Source organism: Pan paniscus, chromosome 14 (genome assembly GCF_029289425.2).
Source record: "Pan paniscus chromosome 14, NHGRI_mPanPan1-v2.0_pri, whole genome shotgun sequence".
Classification (NCBI taxonomy): Eukaryota; Metazoa; Chordata; class Mammalia; order Primates; family Hominidae; genus Pan; species Pan paniscus.
Genome location: NC_073263.2, coordinates 103,100,532 through 103,118,407, shown reverse-complemented (window position 1 = coordinate 103,118,407; position 17,876 = coordinate 103,100,532). Strand labels below are relative to the sequence as shown.

Genomic DNA, 17,876 nt, shown 5'->3' with positions numbered 1-17,876 from the left:
TAAATTCTTGGTTTTCGTTTTCAAAAATCTTACATACTGTCATGATTCCCTGCAAAATCACTTTGCTCATGTAAGGAAACTGATGAAGCTTATTTAGTTTTAGAGTACTTCAAGAGGCTGAAATGAATTATGAACAATTTTAAAAATCATAATTCTATACATTTACTCAACACCTTTTTAATAAAATAAAGTTTAAACGTACTCTATTGCTTAAAAAATGGTAGCTAAATAAGTTAGTGAATCTCCAGAAAGACAGGAAATATGCATGTTTGAGGAAAAACCTAGTGGAGTTTATAAAAGATCAATATATTAAGTCCCCAATAATTTTATTTTACTTGTTCTACATATTAAAAAATTTAGAGACAAATGAAAAACCATTGCTATAAGTATATACTTACAGTAATTTTCTCTGAGAGCTATTTTGTATGCTTTTCTTATCTTTCTATTATATGGTTCGACATTTTTAACTTCAAAATATAAAAGCATTTGTTAAAAGTATACATTTTGTTCATTTCTTTGTTTTAAAATATAAGTGCATATCCCTATTGGTTTCTGTTCTGTTTACTTCTACTAGCAACATAACCATTTGGAGTTTAAATAATTTTACCAAATGTAAACTCTTTAAATAATGTTTTAAGATATCAGATCACCCTTTGCTTTGTTTACCACTTTAAGATAACAGTAAAAATCACTGTACCTAAAGTTCTCTAACTTAAATGTAACTGAAAAAGTATCCTCAAGATCAAAAATCTATTTTTGAGGTAAAGTCATTTTCTTTACTTCCCAAGGTTTTTAATTTGAAATGGAATTGTCCCTAGGATTATAATACATTTTTGAAAATACACACACTTTTTTTTAAAAAAAGAGACAGCGGTTAGCCTTCCTATGGTCATTTTTTCTACATGTCTGGGCCCAACAGATAAAGCTTTGTGTAAATGTAAAATAATAATGTAAAATTATTTTTTGCTGTAGATTACAAGTGTTGGTAACTAAGCAGTCTGAGGGATATGAATTTTAATCTTTGTTACTTTAAAAGCATGATGGCTTATGCAGCACTATAATGACAATATTCCAATGCAGATAGAACAATGGTTCCTGTCTGGGGTTACTGGTGAAATACAGGGCTAGTCAAAAATACTTTTGACCTTAAAAAGATTATTATACCCATATCCTACTCCTCCACTCTTCTACTTACAACCAATAGGGGAAAATAATGGATATGAGAAAATATCTGTGCTGCAAACAACCTGAGACACTTTATGGAGTTTTCTTTATAAAGAATACTCTAAAGAATCAAAAAGACAGACAATACCAAGAAATGGCAAGGATGTGGAGAAACTGGAAACTCCACACGCTGCTGGTGGAATGTAAAATGGTATCGTCATTTTGAAGACAGTCCTGCGCTACCTCAAAAGGTAAAACGGAGTCACTCTATGACCCAGCAATTCCACTCACAGATACAGACCCCAAAGAAATTAAAAGACATGTCCACCCAAAAAGTCGCACAGGAATGTTTGTAGCAGCATTATTCATAACGACCAAAAAGTAGAAATCCTATGTCCAAATGCCCATTAACTGATGAAGGGTTAAATAACGGTGGTGTATCCATACAACAGGATGTTATTCAGCCATGAAAAGCAATGAAGGACTGACATATGCTACAACTTTGATAAACCTTGCAAACACTTATGCTAAGTGAAAAAAGCCAGATGCAAGAAGATCACATATTTTATGATTCCATTTGTATGGAATATTCAGAATAGACAAGTCCATAGAGACAAAGTAGATTGTTTGTTTCCAGGGGTTCTGGGACAAGAGAATGAGGAGTGGCTGCTATAGGGTAACAGGGTATTTTATGATGATAAACTTTTTTTTTGGAATTGGACAGTGGTGATGGCTGCATAAGTATGTTAATATATCAAAATACTGAGTGGTATGTGAATTTTGTGGTATGTGAATTATATCTCTATTAAAATATATTTTTTAAAAAAGAAAAACGCAACATAAAATTAAATTTCTGATCTAATGTTCAAGTGAAGAAAGTCTTTCTCTGTTTCCTTTCTTGAACAAAATTGGTAATAATGTCAATTACGACTTCTTCAAAAGCATATTTCATATTAACTTTGTTATTCTCATGTGGGAAGTGAAATTGCATTTCTTATTTTGAAAAATCAAGAGGAATGGAACGCGTGTTCTTCTAGATGAATTTGTCCTTCTCCAATTCGTACTGATCTGATACCAAGAACACACCTAAGGCTACATGCCTTCCTTCTCAAATGACAAAAGCTTATTCATAGCTATTTGTTTATACAATGAAGTTTCAAAAGCCAACACTGTCCTCGAAATAATGTTACTGGGTTTCATAAATGTCAGTGGACAATTAGATGGTCTCATTCAGAAAGCTTTAAGCAAACGTCTAAACTGTGTTTTTTAATGTAACATTGAACTGAACTGAACTGAAATTGAACATACCTTAAGGCTAAAGTAGCCTGACAGTGAGTGAGAGTGTCTGTGTGCAAAAGATATATATAAAGAGAGAAAGAGAAACATATTTCTCCATGTACTTTCATTCATGGAAATTGGATTTATTATTAGTTCTAAAAAGACTAATAGCCCCTCATTCAGGGATCTCAGTTGTTTTTTAAATTAAGATGTGTGTGCATTCCAGACCACACCTATTCCAAAATTGACCACATAGTTGGAAGTAAAGCACTCACTCCTCAGCAAATGTCAAAGAACAGAAATTATATCAAACTGTCTCTCAGACCACAGTGCAATCAAACTAGAACTCAGGATTAAGAAACTCACTCAAAACCACTCAACTACATGGAAACTGAACAACCTGCTCCTGAATGAATACTGGGTACATAACGAAATGAAGGAAGAAATAAAGATGTTCTTTGAAACCAATGAGAACAAAGACACAACATACCAGAATCTCTGGGACACATTCAAAGCAGTGTGTAGAGGGAAATTTATAGCACCAAATGCCCACAAGAGAAAGCAGGAAAGATCTAAAATTGACACCCTAACATCACAATTAAAAGAACTAGAGAAGCAAGAGCAAACACACTCAAAAGCTAGCAGAAAGCAGGAAATAACTAAGATCAGAGCAGAACTGAAGGAAACAGAGACACAAAAAACCCTTCAAAAAATCAATGAATCCAGGAGCTGGTTTTTTGAAAAGATCAACAAAATTGATAGACCGGTGGCAAGACTAATAAAGAAGAAAAGAGAGAAGAATCAAATAGACTCAATAAAAAATGACAAAGGGGATATCACCACCAATCCCACAGAAATACAAACTACCATCAGAGAATACTATAAACATCTCTACGCAAATAAACTAGAAAATCTAGAAGAAATGGATAAATTTCCTCAACACATACACTCTCCCAAGACTAAACCAGGAAGAAGTTGAATCTCTGCATAGACCAATAACGGGCTCTGAAATTGAGGCAATAATAGCTTACCAACCAAACACAGTCCACGACCAGATGGATTCACAGCTGAATTCTACCAGAGGTAGAAGGAGGAGCTGGTACCATTCCTTCTGAAACTATTCCAATCAATAGAAAAAGAGGGAATCCTCCCTAACTCATTTTATGAGGCCAGCATCATCCTGATACCACAGCCTGGCAGAGACACAACAAAAAAAGAGAATTTTAGACCAATATCCTTGATGAACATTGATGCAAAAATCCTCAATCAAATACTGGCAAACCGAATCCAGCAACACATCAAAAAGCTTATCCACTATGATCAAGTGGGCTTCATCCCTGGGATGCAAGGCTGGTACAACATATGAAAATCAATAAATGTAATCCAGCATATAAACAGAACCAAAGACAAAAACCACATGATTATCTCAATAGATGCAGAAAAGGCCTTTGACAAAATTCAACAACCCTTCATGCTAAAAACTCTCAATAAATTAGGTATTGATGGGATGTATCTCAAAATAATAAGAGCTATCTATGACAAACCCACAGCCAATATCATACTGAATGGACAAAAACTGGAAGCATTCCCTTTGAAAACTGGCACAAGACAGGGATGCCCTCTCTCACCACTCCTATTCAACATAGTGTTGGAAGTTCTGGCCAGGGCAATCAGGCAGGAGAAGGGAATAAACGGCATTCAATTAGGAAAAGAGGAAGTCAAATTGTCCCTGTTTGCAGATGACATGATTGTATATCTAGAAAACCCCATTTTCTCAGCCCAAAATCTCCTTAAGCTGATAGGCAACTTCAGCAAAGTCTCAGGATACAAAATCAATGTACAAAAATCACAAGCAGTCTTATACACCAATAACAGACAAACAGAGAGCCAAATCACGAGTGAACTCCCATTCACAACTGCTTCAAAGAGAATAAAATACCTAGCAATCCAACTTACAAGGGATGTGAAGGACCTCTTCAAGGAGAACTACAAACCACTGCTCAATGAAATAAAAGAGCATACAAACAAATGAAAGAACATTCCATGCTCATGGATAGGAAGAATCAATATCGTGAAAATGGCCATACTGCCCAAGGCACTTTATAGATTCAATGCCATCGCCATCAAGCTACCAATGACTTTCTTCACAGAATTGGAAAAAACTACTTTAAAGTTCATATGGAACCAAAAGAGAGCCCACATTGCCAAGTCAATCCTAAGCCAAAAGAACAAAGCTGGAGGCATCACGCTACCTGAATTCAAACTATACTACAAGGCTACAGTAACCAAAACAGCATGGTACTGGTACCAAAACAGAGATATAGATCAAGGGAACAGAACAGAGCCCTCAGAAATAATGCCGCATATCTACAACTATTTGATCTTTGACAAACCTGACAAAAAGTAGAAATGGGGAAAGGATTCCCTATTTAATAAATGGTGCTGGGAAAACTGGCTAGCCATATGTAGAAAGCTGAAACTGGATCCCTTCCTTACACCTTATACAAAAATTAATTCAAGATGGATTAAAGACTTAAATGTCAGACCTAAAACCATAAAAACCCTAGAAGAAAACCTAGGCAATACCATTCAGGACATAGGCATGGGCAAGGACTTCATGTCTAAAACACCACAAGCAATGGCAACAAAATTCAAAATTGACAAATGGGATCTAATTAAACTAAAGAGCTTCTGCACAGCAAAAGAAACTACCATCAGAGTGAACAGGCAACCTACAAAATGGGAGAAAATTTTTGCAACCTACTCATCTGAGAAAGGGCTAATATCCAGAATCTACAATGAACTCAAACAAATTTACAAGAAAAAAACAAACAACCCCATCAAAAAGTGGGCAAAGGATATGAACAGACACTTCTCAAAAGAACACATTTATGCAGCCAAAAGACACATGAAAAAATGCTCATCATCGCTGGCCATCAGAGAAATGCAAATCAAAACCACAATGAGATACCATCTCACACCAGTTAGAATGGCAATCATTAAAAAGTCAGGAAACAACAGGTGCTGGAGATGATACGGAGAAATAGGAACACTTTTACACTGTTGGTGGGACTGTAAACTAGTTCAACCATTGTGGAAGTCGGTGTGACAATTCCTCAGGGATCTAGAACTAGAAATATCATTTGACCCAGGCATCCCATTACTGGGTATATACCCACAGGATTATAAATCATGCTGCTATAAAGACACACGCACACGTATGTTTATTGCGGCACTATTCACAATAGCAAAGACTTGGAACCAACTCAAATGTCCAACAATGATAGACTGGATTAAGGAAATATGGCACATATACACCATGGAATACTGTGCAGCCATAAAAAATGATGAGTTCATGTCCTTTGTAGGGACATGGATGAAGCTGGAAACCATCATTCTCAGCAAACTATCGCAAGGACAAAAAACCAAACACCGCATATTCTCACTCATAGGTGGGAATTGAACAATGAGAACACATGGTCACAGGAAGGGGAACATCACACACTGGGGACTGTTGTGTGGTGGGGGCAGCGGGGAGGGATAGCATTTGGAGATATACCTAATGCTAGATGACCAGTTAATGCATGCAGCACATCATCATGGCACATGTATACATATGTAACAAACCTGCACGTTGCACACATGTACACTAAAACTTAAAGTATAATAACAAAAAATAAAATAAAAAAAAACAAAAAAGCAGAAAACAAAAAACAAACAAACAAACAAAAAGATGTGTGTGCATCGAATTCATTTGAATTGTGATGGAGAGGCCGTGGCAAGCGCTGAGAGACCTCACTTACCCCTCCCAGAGCAAGGCAGATCCGAGCTTCCCTGGCACTTCCTGATGCTCTCCTCAGCTGACAGCGTGCAGGACTGTGGGTGCTCACACTTCTTCCCATACCAGCCTGCTTTGCAGTCACATCTTCCGCAATTACACTGTCCATGACCTTCACAGTGAGAGTGGCAAAAAATAAAAATGTACATAAAGATAATGAAGTTGGAATTAGTTTTCATTCTAACAGCAAATGTCACAAATGACTCAGGATCTTGATGAACATAATATAACACATTAAGGCAAATGCACATTTTTCTCAAATTCTTAAATAACTGACTTATATGAATTGATCTTGAGGGGTAGAGAAAAGCAACAGATAAGATAAACAGTTTAGTAAGGCTATAAACTTCAAGCTGTCAAATTCCAGGTGCATGTGATTGTATTGGTTTGCTGGGGCCTTAAAGGAGTATTTGGGCCGGGCGCTGTGGCTCATGTGTATAATCCCAGCACTTTGGGAGGGCGAGGAGGGCAGATCACGAGGTCAGGAGTTTGAGACCAGCCTGACGAACATGGTGAAACCCCGGTCTCTACTAAAAATACGAAAATTAGCCAGGCATGGTGGCGTGCACCTGTAATCCCAGCTACTTAGGGGGCTGAGGCAGGAGAGTCACTTGAACCCGGGGGGGCAGACATTGCAGCAAGCCAAGTTCATGCCACTGCACTCCAGCCTGAGCGACAGAGGGAGACTCCGTCTCAAAAAAACAAAACAAAACAAAACAACAAAAAAAAGAAAAAACGGAAAGGAGTATTTGGTGGATTTGGCAATTAATTTGCATGGAGGGGAGTCACAGGGAAGGACTAACAATGTATTTTTGAAGCAGGATTTTTTTTTTTTTTTGCTTTTTAGACTACTTTTTAATATATAAATGCTCCTTTCTCAGTAATTAATGCAATAAGTGAAATTAAAATCAGTATGGATATAGAAAAATTGACATTAACAGCCAAGTAGACATAATTAACATTTATAGAGCATGCTAACAAACAATATCAGAGCGAGTACATATTCTTTTAAGACTGTTTTTTTTTAGAGCAGTTTTAGGTGCACAGCAAAACTGAGAGAGATGTGGAGACATTCCATATACCTCCTTCTCCCTCACGTGCATAGCCTTCTCCATTATCAACAATTCCCACCAGAGAAGTACACTTGCTGTAACTGATGAGCGTACATTGACACATCACTATTACCCAAAGTGAATAGTTGACATTAGGGTCCACTCTTAGTGTACATTGTACGAGTGTGAGTAAACATATAGTGACATGAATTCACCACTCATACAGAGTAATTTCACTGCCCTGAAAACCCTCTGTGATCTGCCTAGTCATCCATCCCTCTCCCACACCTTTCCCCAATCCCTGACAACCTGATCTTCTCACTGTCCTCCATAATTTTGCCTTTTCCTTAATGTTATATAGTTGGAGTCATACAGTATATGTAGTCCTTTCAGTTTTTTTTTCAGTGGGTAATATGCATCTAAGATTCCTCTATGGATACATAAACTGTGGTATATCCAAAGAATGGAATATTATTCAGAGCAGGATTTTTTAAAATTAACCATTTAATGGATCGCTATTTATTAAGGTCTCACAACCACGGTCAAACTGGGGGCCATGAACTGACAAAAAGCATGAGATCTAAAATTCAGAAGAGGTCGCTCTTTTCTTCCCCAAGATTTATTGAGGTATAAGTGACAAAAAAATTGTAGATTCTTAAAGTATGTAACATGATGTTTAGATATGCATATGCATTGTGAAATGATTACCACAACCAAGATAATAAACATATCCATCACCTCACACAGTTAACTTTGTGTGTGTGTCTATGTGCAGTGAGAATATCTAAGATGTACTCTCCTCATACAATGCAAGTAGACAGTATTACAAACTATAGTAACCATGCTGCACATTAGATCTCCAGAACGTATTCATCTTATAACTTTGAAAGTTTGTACGCAAAGTCTCCCCATTTGTCCTACCCCTTGGCCCTGGGTAACCACCCTTCTACTCTATTTCTAAGAGTTCAACGTTTTTAGATTCCACATATGAGTGAGATCGTGCAGTGTTTTTTTGTCTCTGTCTGGCTTATTTTACTTAGCAGAATGTCCTCCAGGTTCATCCATGTTGTGGCAAATGAAAGGATTTCCTTCTTAAAGGACGAATACTATTCCACCAGGTATTTGTGTATATATAGATATATATACACACACACACACATATGTAAATATATGTATATTATGCATATGCATATCAAAACATCATGTTACATATATATATATATATATATATATATCTCACATTTTCTTTACCCATTCATCTTACAACAGACACTTGTGTTGTTTTCATATCTTGGTTATTAGGAGTAATGCTGCAGTGACTATGGGAGTGCAGACAGCTCTTCAAGATAGTGATTTAATTTCCTTTGTACATAAATCAAGAAATTCCTAGATCGTATAATTCCCTTTTGATTTTTTAAGGAAACTCCATAGTATCGTCCATAATGGCTGTATCAATTTACATCCTCACCAACAACATGGAAGTTTTCCTTTCCTCCACAACCCTGCCAACATCTATCTTTTGACTTTTTGATAACAGCCATCCTAACAGGTGTGAGGTCATATTTCATTGTGGTTTTGATTTGCATTTCCCTATTAGTGATGTTAAGCACTTTTTTCATATACCCACTGGCCATTTGCATATCTTCTTTGGAAAAATGTCTATTCAGGTCATTTGCCCATTTTTTTAATCTGGTTGTTTGATTTTTTTTGCTATTGAGTTGTATGAGTTAGATATAGTTTCAACGTTTGTCCTCTCCAAATCTCATGTGGAAATGCAATCCCCAAAACTAGAGATGGGGCCTGGTGGGAGGTGTTTTGACTATGGGGGCAGATCCCTAATGAATGGCTTAATGCTGTCCTTTTGGTGATGAGGGAGTTCCTGCTCTGGTAGTTCATGTAAGATCTGATTGTTTAAAAGAGTGTGGCGCCTCCTCCCAACCTCTTTTGTTCCCTCTGTCTTCCTCTCTCTCGCCATGTGATGCACTAGCCCTGACTCCACTTTCAGCCATGATCAGAAGCTTCCTGAGACCTCACCAGGAACAGAAGCCGGTGGCATGCTTCCTGTACAGGCTGCAGAAATGTGAGCCAAAATAGACCTGTTTTTGGTTTTTTTGGTTTTAGTTATTTATTTACTTTTTTGAGACACAGTCTCACTCTATTGCCCAGGCTGGAGTGCAGTGGCACAATCTCGGTTCACTGCAATCTCCATCTCCCAGGTTCAAGTGATTCTCATGTCTCACTCTCCCCAGTAGTTGGGACTACAGGTGTGTGTCAACATGCCCGGCTAATTTTTGTATTTTTAGTAGAGACGGGGTTTTACCATGTTGGCCAAACTTGTCTACAACTCCTTTCCTCAACTGATTTGCCCACCTCGGTCTCCCGAAGTGCTGGGATTACAGGCATGAGCCACCATGTGCCTGACCCAAAATAAATTTATTTTCTTTATAAATTACCCAGCCTCAGGTATTTCTTTGTAGCAATGCAAAAATGGACTAGAACTCATATATTTTGAATATTAACCCCTTATTGGATATATGGTTTGCAAATATTTTCCCTCATTCCAGAAGTTGCCTTTTCATTTTTGTTGTTTCCTTTGCTGCTGTAGAAACGTTTTAGTTCAATGCAGTCCCACTCATTTATTTTTGTTTTTGTTGTCTGTGTTCTGGTGTTATATCCAAAAAAAATCATTGCTAAGACCAATGGCATGGAGCTTTTCTCCTACGTTTCTTCGAGTAGTTTTAAAATTTCAGGTTTTACATATAAGTCTTTAATTCATTTTGAGTTGATTTTTATATACAGTATGAGATAAGACTCTAATTTCTTTCTTCTGCATGTGGACATCCAGTTGTCCCAACACCATTTATCGAATAAACTGTCTTTTCCCTATTGTGTGTTCTTGTCATCTTTGTTTAAAGTCAATTGGCTATAAATGTATGGGTTTATTTCTATGCTGTCTATTCTGTTCCATTGGTCTATGTGTCTGTTTTTGTATTAGTACCATACTGTTTTAATTACTATAGTTTTGTAATATAATTTGAAATCAAGAGCTATGGTGCCTTCAGCTTTGTTCTTGCTGAAGATTGCTTTAGTTATTTGGGGTATATTGTGGTTCCATGTGAATTTTAAGATTTTTTTGTTATTACTATTAAAAATGCTAGGAGAGTTTAAAAATTATTATATGTACATATTTATGGGGTAGAATCAGATGTTTTGATACATATATAGGTTGCATTATGATCAAATTAGGGTATTTCACATGATGATCACCTTATGCATTTATCATTTGTGGTAAGGGCATTCAAAAGCTTCTCTAATTATTTTCTAATTATAATATGCCATATCTTACTGTTAACTGTCCTCAACCTACTGTGTAATAGAAGTTGAACTTATTCCTGCTATCTGATTGTAACTTGGACCACAGACCAACCTTTCCCTATCCTCCCATCTTCCTCCTCCCGTCTCTGGTAACCACATTTCAAACTCTCTGCTTCTATGATTTCAATTTTATTTTTAGATTCCAATTTTTTAGGTTTTGAAATAAGGTCTTTCTGTGTCTTATTTAACCTAACATGATGACCTCCAGTTCCATTCACATTGTTGCAAATGACAGGATTTCTTTCTTTTTATGGCAGAATTATCCATTGTGTATATATATCACAATTTTTTATCCATTCATCTGTTAATGGCCACTTGGGTTGATTCCATATCTTGACTACTGTAAATAGTGCTGCAATAAAGGGGTACAGATATATCTTTGACATATTGATTTCACTTCTTTTGGATATATATCTAGTAGTGAAATTACTGAATTATATGCATATCACAGCTCTATTTTTAATTTTTGGAGGAATCTCCATACAGTTTTCCATAGTGACTATACTAATTTACATTTTCACCCACAGTGTGTCAGTGTTCTCTTCTCTACCTCCCTTGCCAACATTTGTTTTCTTTTGTCTTTTTTTATTATAATTCTATAATAAAACCGATTCTAACTGGAGTGAAGAGGAATCTCACTGTGGAGCTGATTTGCATTTCCCTGACAATTAGTGATCTTGATCATATCTTCATATACCTGTTGGACATCTGAATGTCTTCTTTTGAGCAATATTTATTAATGTATTTTGCCTATTTTTACTTGGGTTGTTTTCTTGCTGTTAAGTTCCCTATGTATTCTTAATATTAATCCTTTGTCAGATATATAGTTTGCAACTATTTTCTCCCATTATGTAGGTCTATTTGTCATTCTTTTAGTTGCTTCCTTTGTTGATCAAAAGCTTGTCAGTTTGATGTCCTTCCATTTATCTATTTGTTTTTGTTGCTTTGCTTTTGAGGTCTTATTTTAAAAATTCTTGCCCACAGTAAAGTACTATCCTATGTTTTCTTCTAGTAATTTTGTAGCTTTGGGTTTTACATTTAAGACTTTAATGCATTTTCAGTTGATTTTTGTATATCATGAGAAGTAGTGGTTTAATCTCATTCTTCTGCATATGGATATCCAATTTCTCCAGCACCATTTATTGAAAATATTATCTCTTTTCCAATGTGTGTTCTTAGCACTTTTGTTGAAAATCAGTTGGGTGTCAGTCATGGGACTTTTAATAGGAATTGCAATGAATCTGTAGATCACCTTAGGTAGTGTGAATATTTTGACAATATTCATTTTTCTGATCCATGATCATGAGATATCTTTCCATTTATTTGTGTCTTCAATTTCTCTCATCAATGTTTTATAGTTTTTGGTGCAATAATCTTTCACGTCCTTGGTTAATTTTATTCCTAAGTATATTATTTTTGACACGACCGCAGATAAGATTGTTTTCTTAATTTCTGTTTTGGTTACTTCACCGAAGCAGAATGTTATCTTATGGAGTCTCCACACTTTATTTTCATGCACTTTTTAAGCAAATACTACATGTTTAGCCTGGAGACCCTTAGAGTAAAACCAGTAACCTACATGGAGTTTACAATCCTTGAAGATTAGCCTAGTGTATTCCAAAGAAGTCAGAAAAGACATTGAATTTTTCAACACATGAATATACAGTTTGCAAAGAATTGTGAGAAACGGTGTGGTTTCGCAAAAATCGACCTACATTATCAATAAAATAATGGGTTCAAATCCTGATTCTGCTTCCTACAGAGTGGGGCTCGTCAAATGACCACATCTGAGTTTCAGTTTCTTCATTTTAAAAAGGAAGAAAATATATTATCAATCCACATTTCTTCGGAAGTGCATTAAATAGTTTAAAAGCTACATAAAAAGGAGCTACTGGTTTTTGTATTCATCAGATCCCACATTATAAGCAAGTAGAGGAAAGCATAGTTTCAACTGAGCTTTCCATAATTCCTAATAAACATGAAGCTACTCATCACCGCAGATGCAGAACAAAGTAGATTTCTATAATTGCTGCAAAAATGCATGAAGAATTTTAAAAGTGGAATTACACTTTGTAAAAGTACATAGAAATGCTAATGGATGAAAATGCATGCTGTCTTTAGCATCTGATATTAATGTATATCATCCAATATGAAAATTGGCCTCCAGTGAAGACTAGACCATTTTACCAATATTCCTTGAGGTTTGCGGTTCCATCTTCTGAATTTGAAGAAACTGGACAATACACATAAGTAGAAGCTTTTCACCATTTAACTAATTTTTAGTAAAAAAAAAAATCACAAAATCATAAATCAAAGTGGAATGAGACATTAGGGATCACTGAATTTAAATCTCTCATTTAATCCCAAATTCAATTCAATTCAGATGCTCATTTGTTGATCATCTGCTATGTAACAGAGTCTATTTGACAAATAGACTTAAAGTGGTATCTCTAATATTCTAAAATATATTTTAGAATTATGTTGCCATAATTATCTGTTCTAGACCTCAGTTGAAAGGAAAAGAAAATTGTTATTATTAATAAACATACACGGCATATGAATATGATTAGACTTTACAGTATGGGAATTTTTGTAACGGTTTATGCTTATTAACAATTATATTTCATAGGTTGTTGGGTTCTATGGCTTTTGCCATTCATTCATCTCAGTTTAAGAAGTTCCCATTGGGCGTGGTGACTCACGCCCATAATCCCAGCACTTTGGAAGGCCAAGGCAGGTAGATAACCTGAGTTCAGGAGTTCAAGACCAGCCTGGCCAGCATGGTGAAACCCCATCTCTACTAAAAATACAAAAATTAGCTGGGCATGGTGGCAAATGCCTGTAGTTTCAGCTACTTGGGAGGCTAGGCAGGAGAATTGCTTGAACCCAGGAGGCGGAGGTTGCAGTGAGCCGAGACTGTGCCACTGCACGCCAGCCTGTGTGACACAGGGAAATTCCAACTCAAAAAAAAACAAAAACAAAGAAGTTCCTATCTTTCTTTATTTCCAGCCCTCATGTAAGATTAAGGACAAACATTGCAAACAGATCTACATTGGAAATGCCTATATAAATAATGATTTTAACACATAAATATTTCACATTTAAAGTACAGTCAATTCTGTTGTTTCACAGGAGCCAATGGCTTTGAAATTCTTGGAGACAAGTGGTTTTATTTCAGCGACAGTTAGATCTGTTGTGAGGAAACTGGGCAAAGTACAGAACATGCTGACATTTGCGAGAGACTTGTTGACACTGGAACAATAACATTGCTTGTTGACACTTTAACAATAACATTGAAAACCAGATTGAAGAGGGAGAAAAAGTTTCTCTCCTCTTGAAAGTTTAATGGCTGTGAAGGTTAGAACAATACATCTAGCCGATGCGGGACCCGGGAAGTCCCTAACTGCCCAAGAGAATGTCATCTGCCACTAAGGCCCACCTGAATTCACAAGCAGTGACATGCCCCACAGGAGGATTCCCTCCCTGGGGAGGGAAAATAAAATAGAAACCTTGGGGACAAAGGCAGGTACAAAGGGAGACCCACGACTGAAGGGAGAACGTTCTTAAGTTGCATAGTCGGAATCCATGTTTAAAAGCAACCATTTTTTCATATCTGAAGTCCATTCACATGTTGACATCTTTAAAAACAGGTGGCAGAATAAAACAAATCCTAAAGGCAGAAGTTATTCAAAAGAGATTTTTAAAGTTGGAATCCTATCCAATTAGTAACAAAAGCCAGATTAGCTGTGGAAGCCTTAATAATTTTTTGTTTTTTAAGTTCAGATGCTCTAGACCTGCAGGAAGAAATCTTTAGCGGTCTTTCACCTTTATTCTCCCATAGGCACGTTCTGTTTTCTTATCATTTTATTTTTCTCAGTTTTTAATTCTCTCAACCTTTTTCCCCTAACATAATTCTATTATTGCAGCTTTATTTTTATATCCCATTGCTATTTCTGATGCTCTTCTACAAACATGAGGGGGAAAATACAGCCTATAAGCTCCCACACCTCTTTTCCTGTGTACTTAATGCAGCATCATGAACATTCTCCAGGATCATGCTTCTAAATGCGTGCTTCACCTCCAGGCATTGCCAACTATAAGCAAAGCCGGGAAGAATATGTATGTGTCCTTACTTTGGCATGTGTGTGATGACTCCTCAATAATCTTCTCAATAACACACCTGCAGCCAATTGCTTGCACATTGGGATGAATTTAAGAGATTGTATCATTGCTGTGATTGGCTGAAGGATAAAAGACCTTAGCCCTAAACAGGAAAGTATCAAAGTGGGAGAACATTGTTTAGTTCAAGATGGCCAATGTTCCTCCTCAAATCATCCACTGATATGTCTTCTATGCTTTACCGCCAGGATTTGATATTAATTGAACAAGTTCAAGCTAAGGAAAGAAGAGGTATTTAAATATGAGTGACATACATAAGCCATCCATAAAGAACGAAGTTCCTGAAAGTCAGTGAATGTATGGTAACCAGTTTAAGTGACAAAATAGTGGCACAGAAAGTGTTTGACGGTTTTATTGTCTGGGGAGAGTAGAACTGGTTTTATTGTTTGGGGAAAGTAGAATTTTCTAAATAAGATATCTCACTGTATATCATAGAAGAAGCAAGCATAAAAGTGCATGGATAAACTTTCTATAATTCTAGCCTACCATAATAAAAATGGTATCGACAATGGTATTGCCTAATTTAGATGTTTATTATGGATTAATTGACAGAGTTAAAACAGAAACATAACTTTTGCTTTTTCAGTAATAAAAATTATATACTACATATTTCAAGAAGTTAGTCATGTGCTGTCAAAATATATTTTAGAATATTAGAGATACCACTTTAAGTGAAACTGTACATGTCCTACAAAATCCTTTGTGATATTTAACTGGTAGAGTTTAAAAATCACTTAGAAATGTCAGGTGTTGGTACCAGATTCTCAGGCAGGTATTGGGCTTTTCAGATAAGACAGAAAATTATAAAACAAAATTGCAACTTTTCTTGTGAAGTTACCAGTTTCTCAATTCCAATTTTAAAAGTTATGCCAAAGAAGGAATCATTTGGTAGAGATAAAGTCAAGAAGATGAAAATGTTGGATTTTGCTATATAGAAGAGTTTAGAGATAATGGTATCTATTTAGCATGAAAACCCCTTAGACTGTCATAACATTACATCAGGTTTTTGTTTTTTTAAATAGACAAATAGTGGAAAGGTCATAAAAGAAGAAATCAGGAGACTTGTGTCCTTCATCTGATGTGCCACTATCTTTTCTGGGCCTTATCTCAAATTGCTTTATCTTTCAAATGACAGAACTAAAAAAAGATCAATTTGCCACATGGATCTGAAATGCAATGCTTCCATGCTAGTTTGTCAAATTTATGTGTATGTTAAGCCTGCAGGTTTTAGTTTCATTACTTCTAACCAGTATTCCTTTAAACTGTGTAGGCAGAAGATCAACAAAATAGAGATGAAAGATTCGGCATGGTGCTGTTTGTCTTGATATCGAACATCAGAAGAATTCAAATAAGAGAAATGCTCTCTAAAGACCTCTCTGTATGTACACACACGCGCATACACACACACACACACACACACACACACTAATGGAAGAATACAGTGCTTGGTGTTGGTATAATCTACCTACCATAAAAATGACTGCAGCCCAAAATACCCATATGAAAAGGAAGATTTGCAGCAAGAGCAGCCATTGAGTGGTCCGAAGGCCATGCTGGGAAGGCAGGAGTTATTAAGGTTCTCAGGCCATTATAGGAAAGGGTGTTAACTAAACCTTTTCTTGTTTATTTGTAACTATTGTGTTCTTTGGAGTTATGCTATCCAAACTCCAGAAACAGGTGCAGGTGTTTCAGCACAGTGCAGTTGCATCTATTCCAGACAAACACTTCTCTGCTTTAGAGGATACTTCTTTCTTTTTAAAGGATCAAAAAATGCCCGTGAATTTGAATCTGATGTTAACAAGTCTGTTAACATGTTTACAAAGTAACATGAAGACCATCAATAGAGAAAAGCTTTGGGGAATAACTTAGATCTAGGTAGTACTTGCTATTTTTTTAAATTCAATATATTAATTTTTCCTTTCAAGAAAATGTGGTCTGGATATACTTAATCATTTCCTTTAGTTTCTTTCTTAATGCTTTGACAATCCACAGGGACAAATTTCACCACATAATATGGTTCTATCAAAATATTCCATTTTCCAAACTAATGTAACTCTAAGCCAAAACTTTCCTTATATTTTCATAATTTTCTTAGGCAGGGAAAGCTGAACGATAAAGTTTAAGGTCACATTGCAGCGTATTTTTCCAATTATGGGATTTGGGGAAATAGACCTGAGTGGTAAGTGGCCATTAGGAATAAAGCAGTTATATCAGAATCAGAAAGTAAATTGGGTGTAACAAACAGGACAGTCGGGACACGTCAGGATGCCCATTCATGCCCTGATCATTTCAGTCACACTCAAATTGTGTCAACCATATTGTCTTTGAGGGGTGCGTGTATGTGTGTAGTATAACAGTCATGTTGGTGTATAGGCAAATGAACATACACAAACACACATATTTTGTGGATGATGAACAACAGACAGGATTAAAAGAAGTAAATAAAATTGATTTATTTGGTGGGTGCAGGGACCATGTTTCAACATATTTGTGTTCCCTATATTCATGATGTGTTAGGCATAAAATATTTACATTTAAATGCATTATTGAACAGATAAATGGAGAGAATGGAAATGAATGAATAAAATGAGAATGTCAATTAAAAGAGCTAACTTAAACTAATCCATCCAGAGACTTCCCTTGGACTTAAATAAGACCAAAACTCTCAGGATGGCAAGAATAGGAGCTAAAAATAAAACTTCATTTCATCAGAGCCTTATTATATTCTAGTCTTGCATGAAAGACTAGAGAATATTGATGTCATTGGGTTACTTCTGTCTCATAACACAAAGGTATTAATATACTCAATAATCAACTATATGGCACTCTTCTTACACTGCAACTTAGACTGTTAATTAGGAAAAATTTAAAGACTAATAAGCATAATACCATACACTATATAGAATTCTACAGATTCTGTAAGAATGATGAAATACTGCAGAGGTTGATGTCTGCTCCAGATTGTAATGATGTTCAGAGAAGCTTAGTTT

At 36.0% G+C, this 17,876-nt stretch overlaps 1 protein-coding gene across 2 annotated transcripts in view; it reads right to left on the bottom strand.

The window, feature by feature from the left end:
• ITGBL1 (integrin subunit beta like 1) overlaps positions 1-17,876 on the bottom strand; it is a 294,518-nt gene that overhangs the window by 115,593 nt on the left and 161,049 nt on the right. For both annotated transcript variants that reach the window (XM_008957437.5, XM_055096975.3), the window contains one exon: positions 6,246-6,392. In XM_008957437.5, coding sequence (XP_008955685.5) covers positions 6,246-6,392 — 147 coding nt within the window. The remainder of the gene's footprint in view (positions 1-6,245; positions 6,393-17,876) is intronic.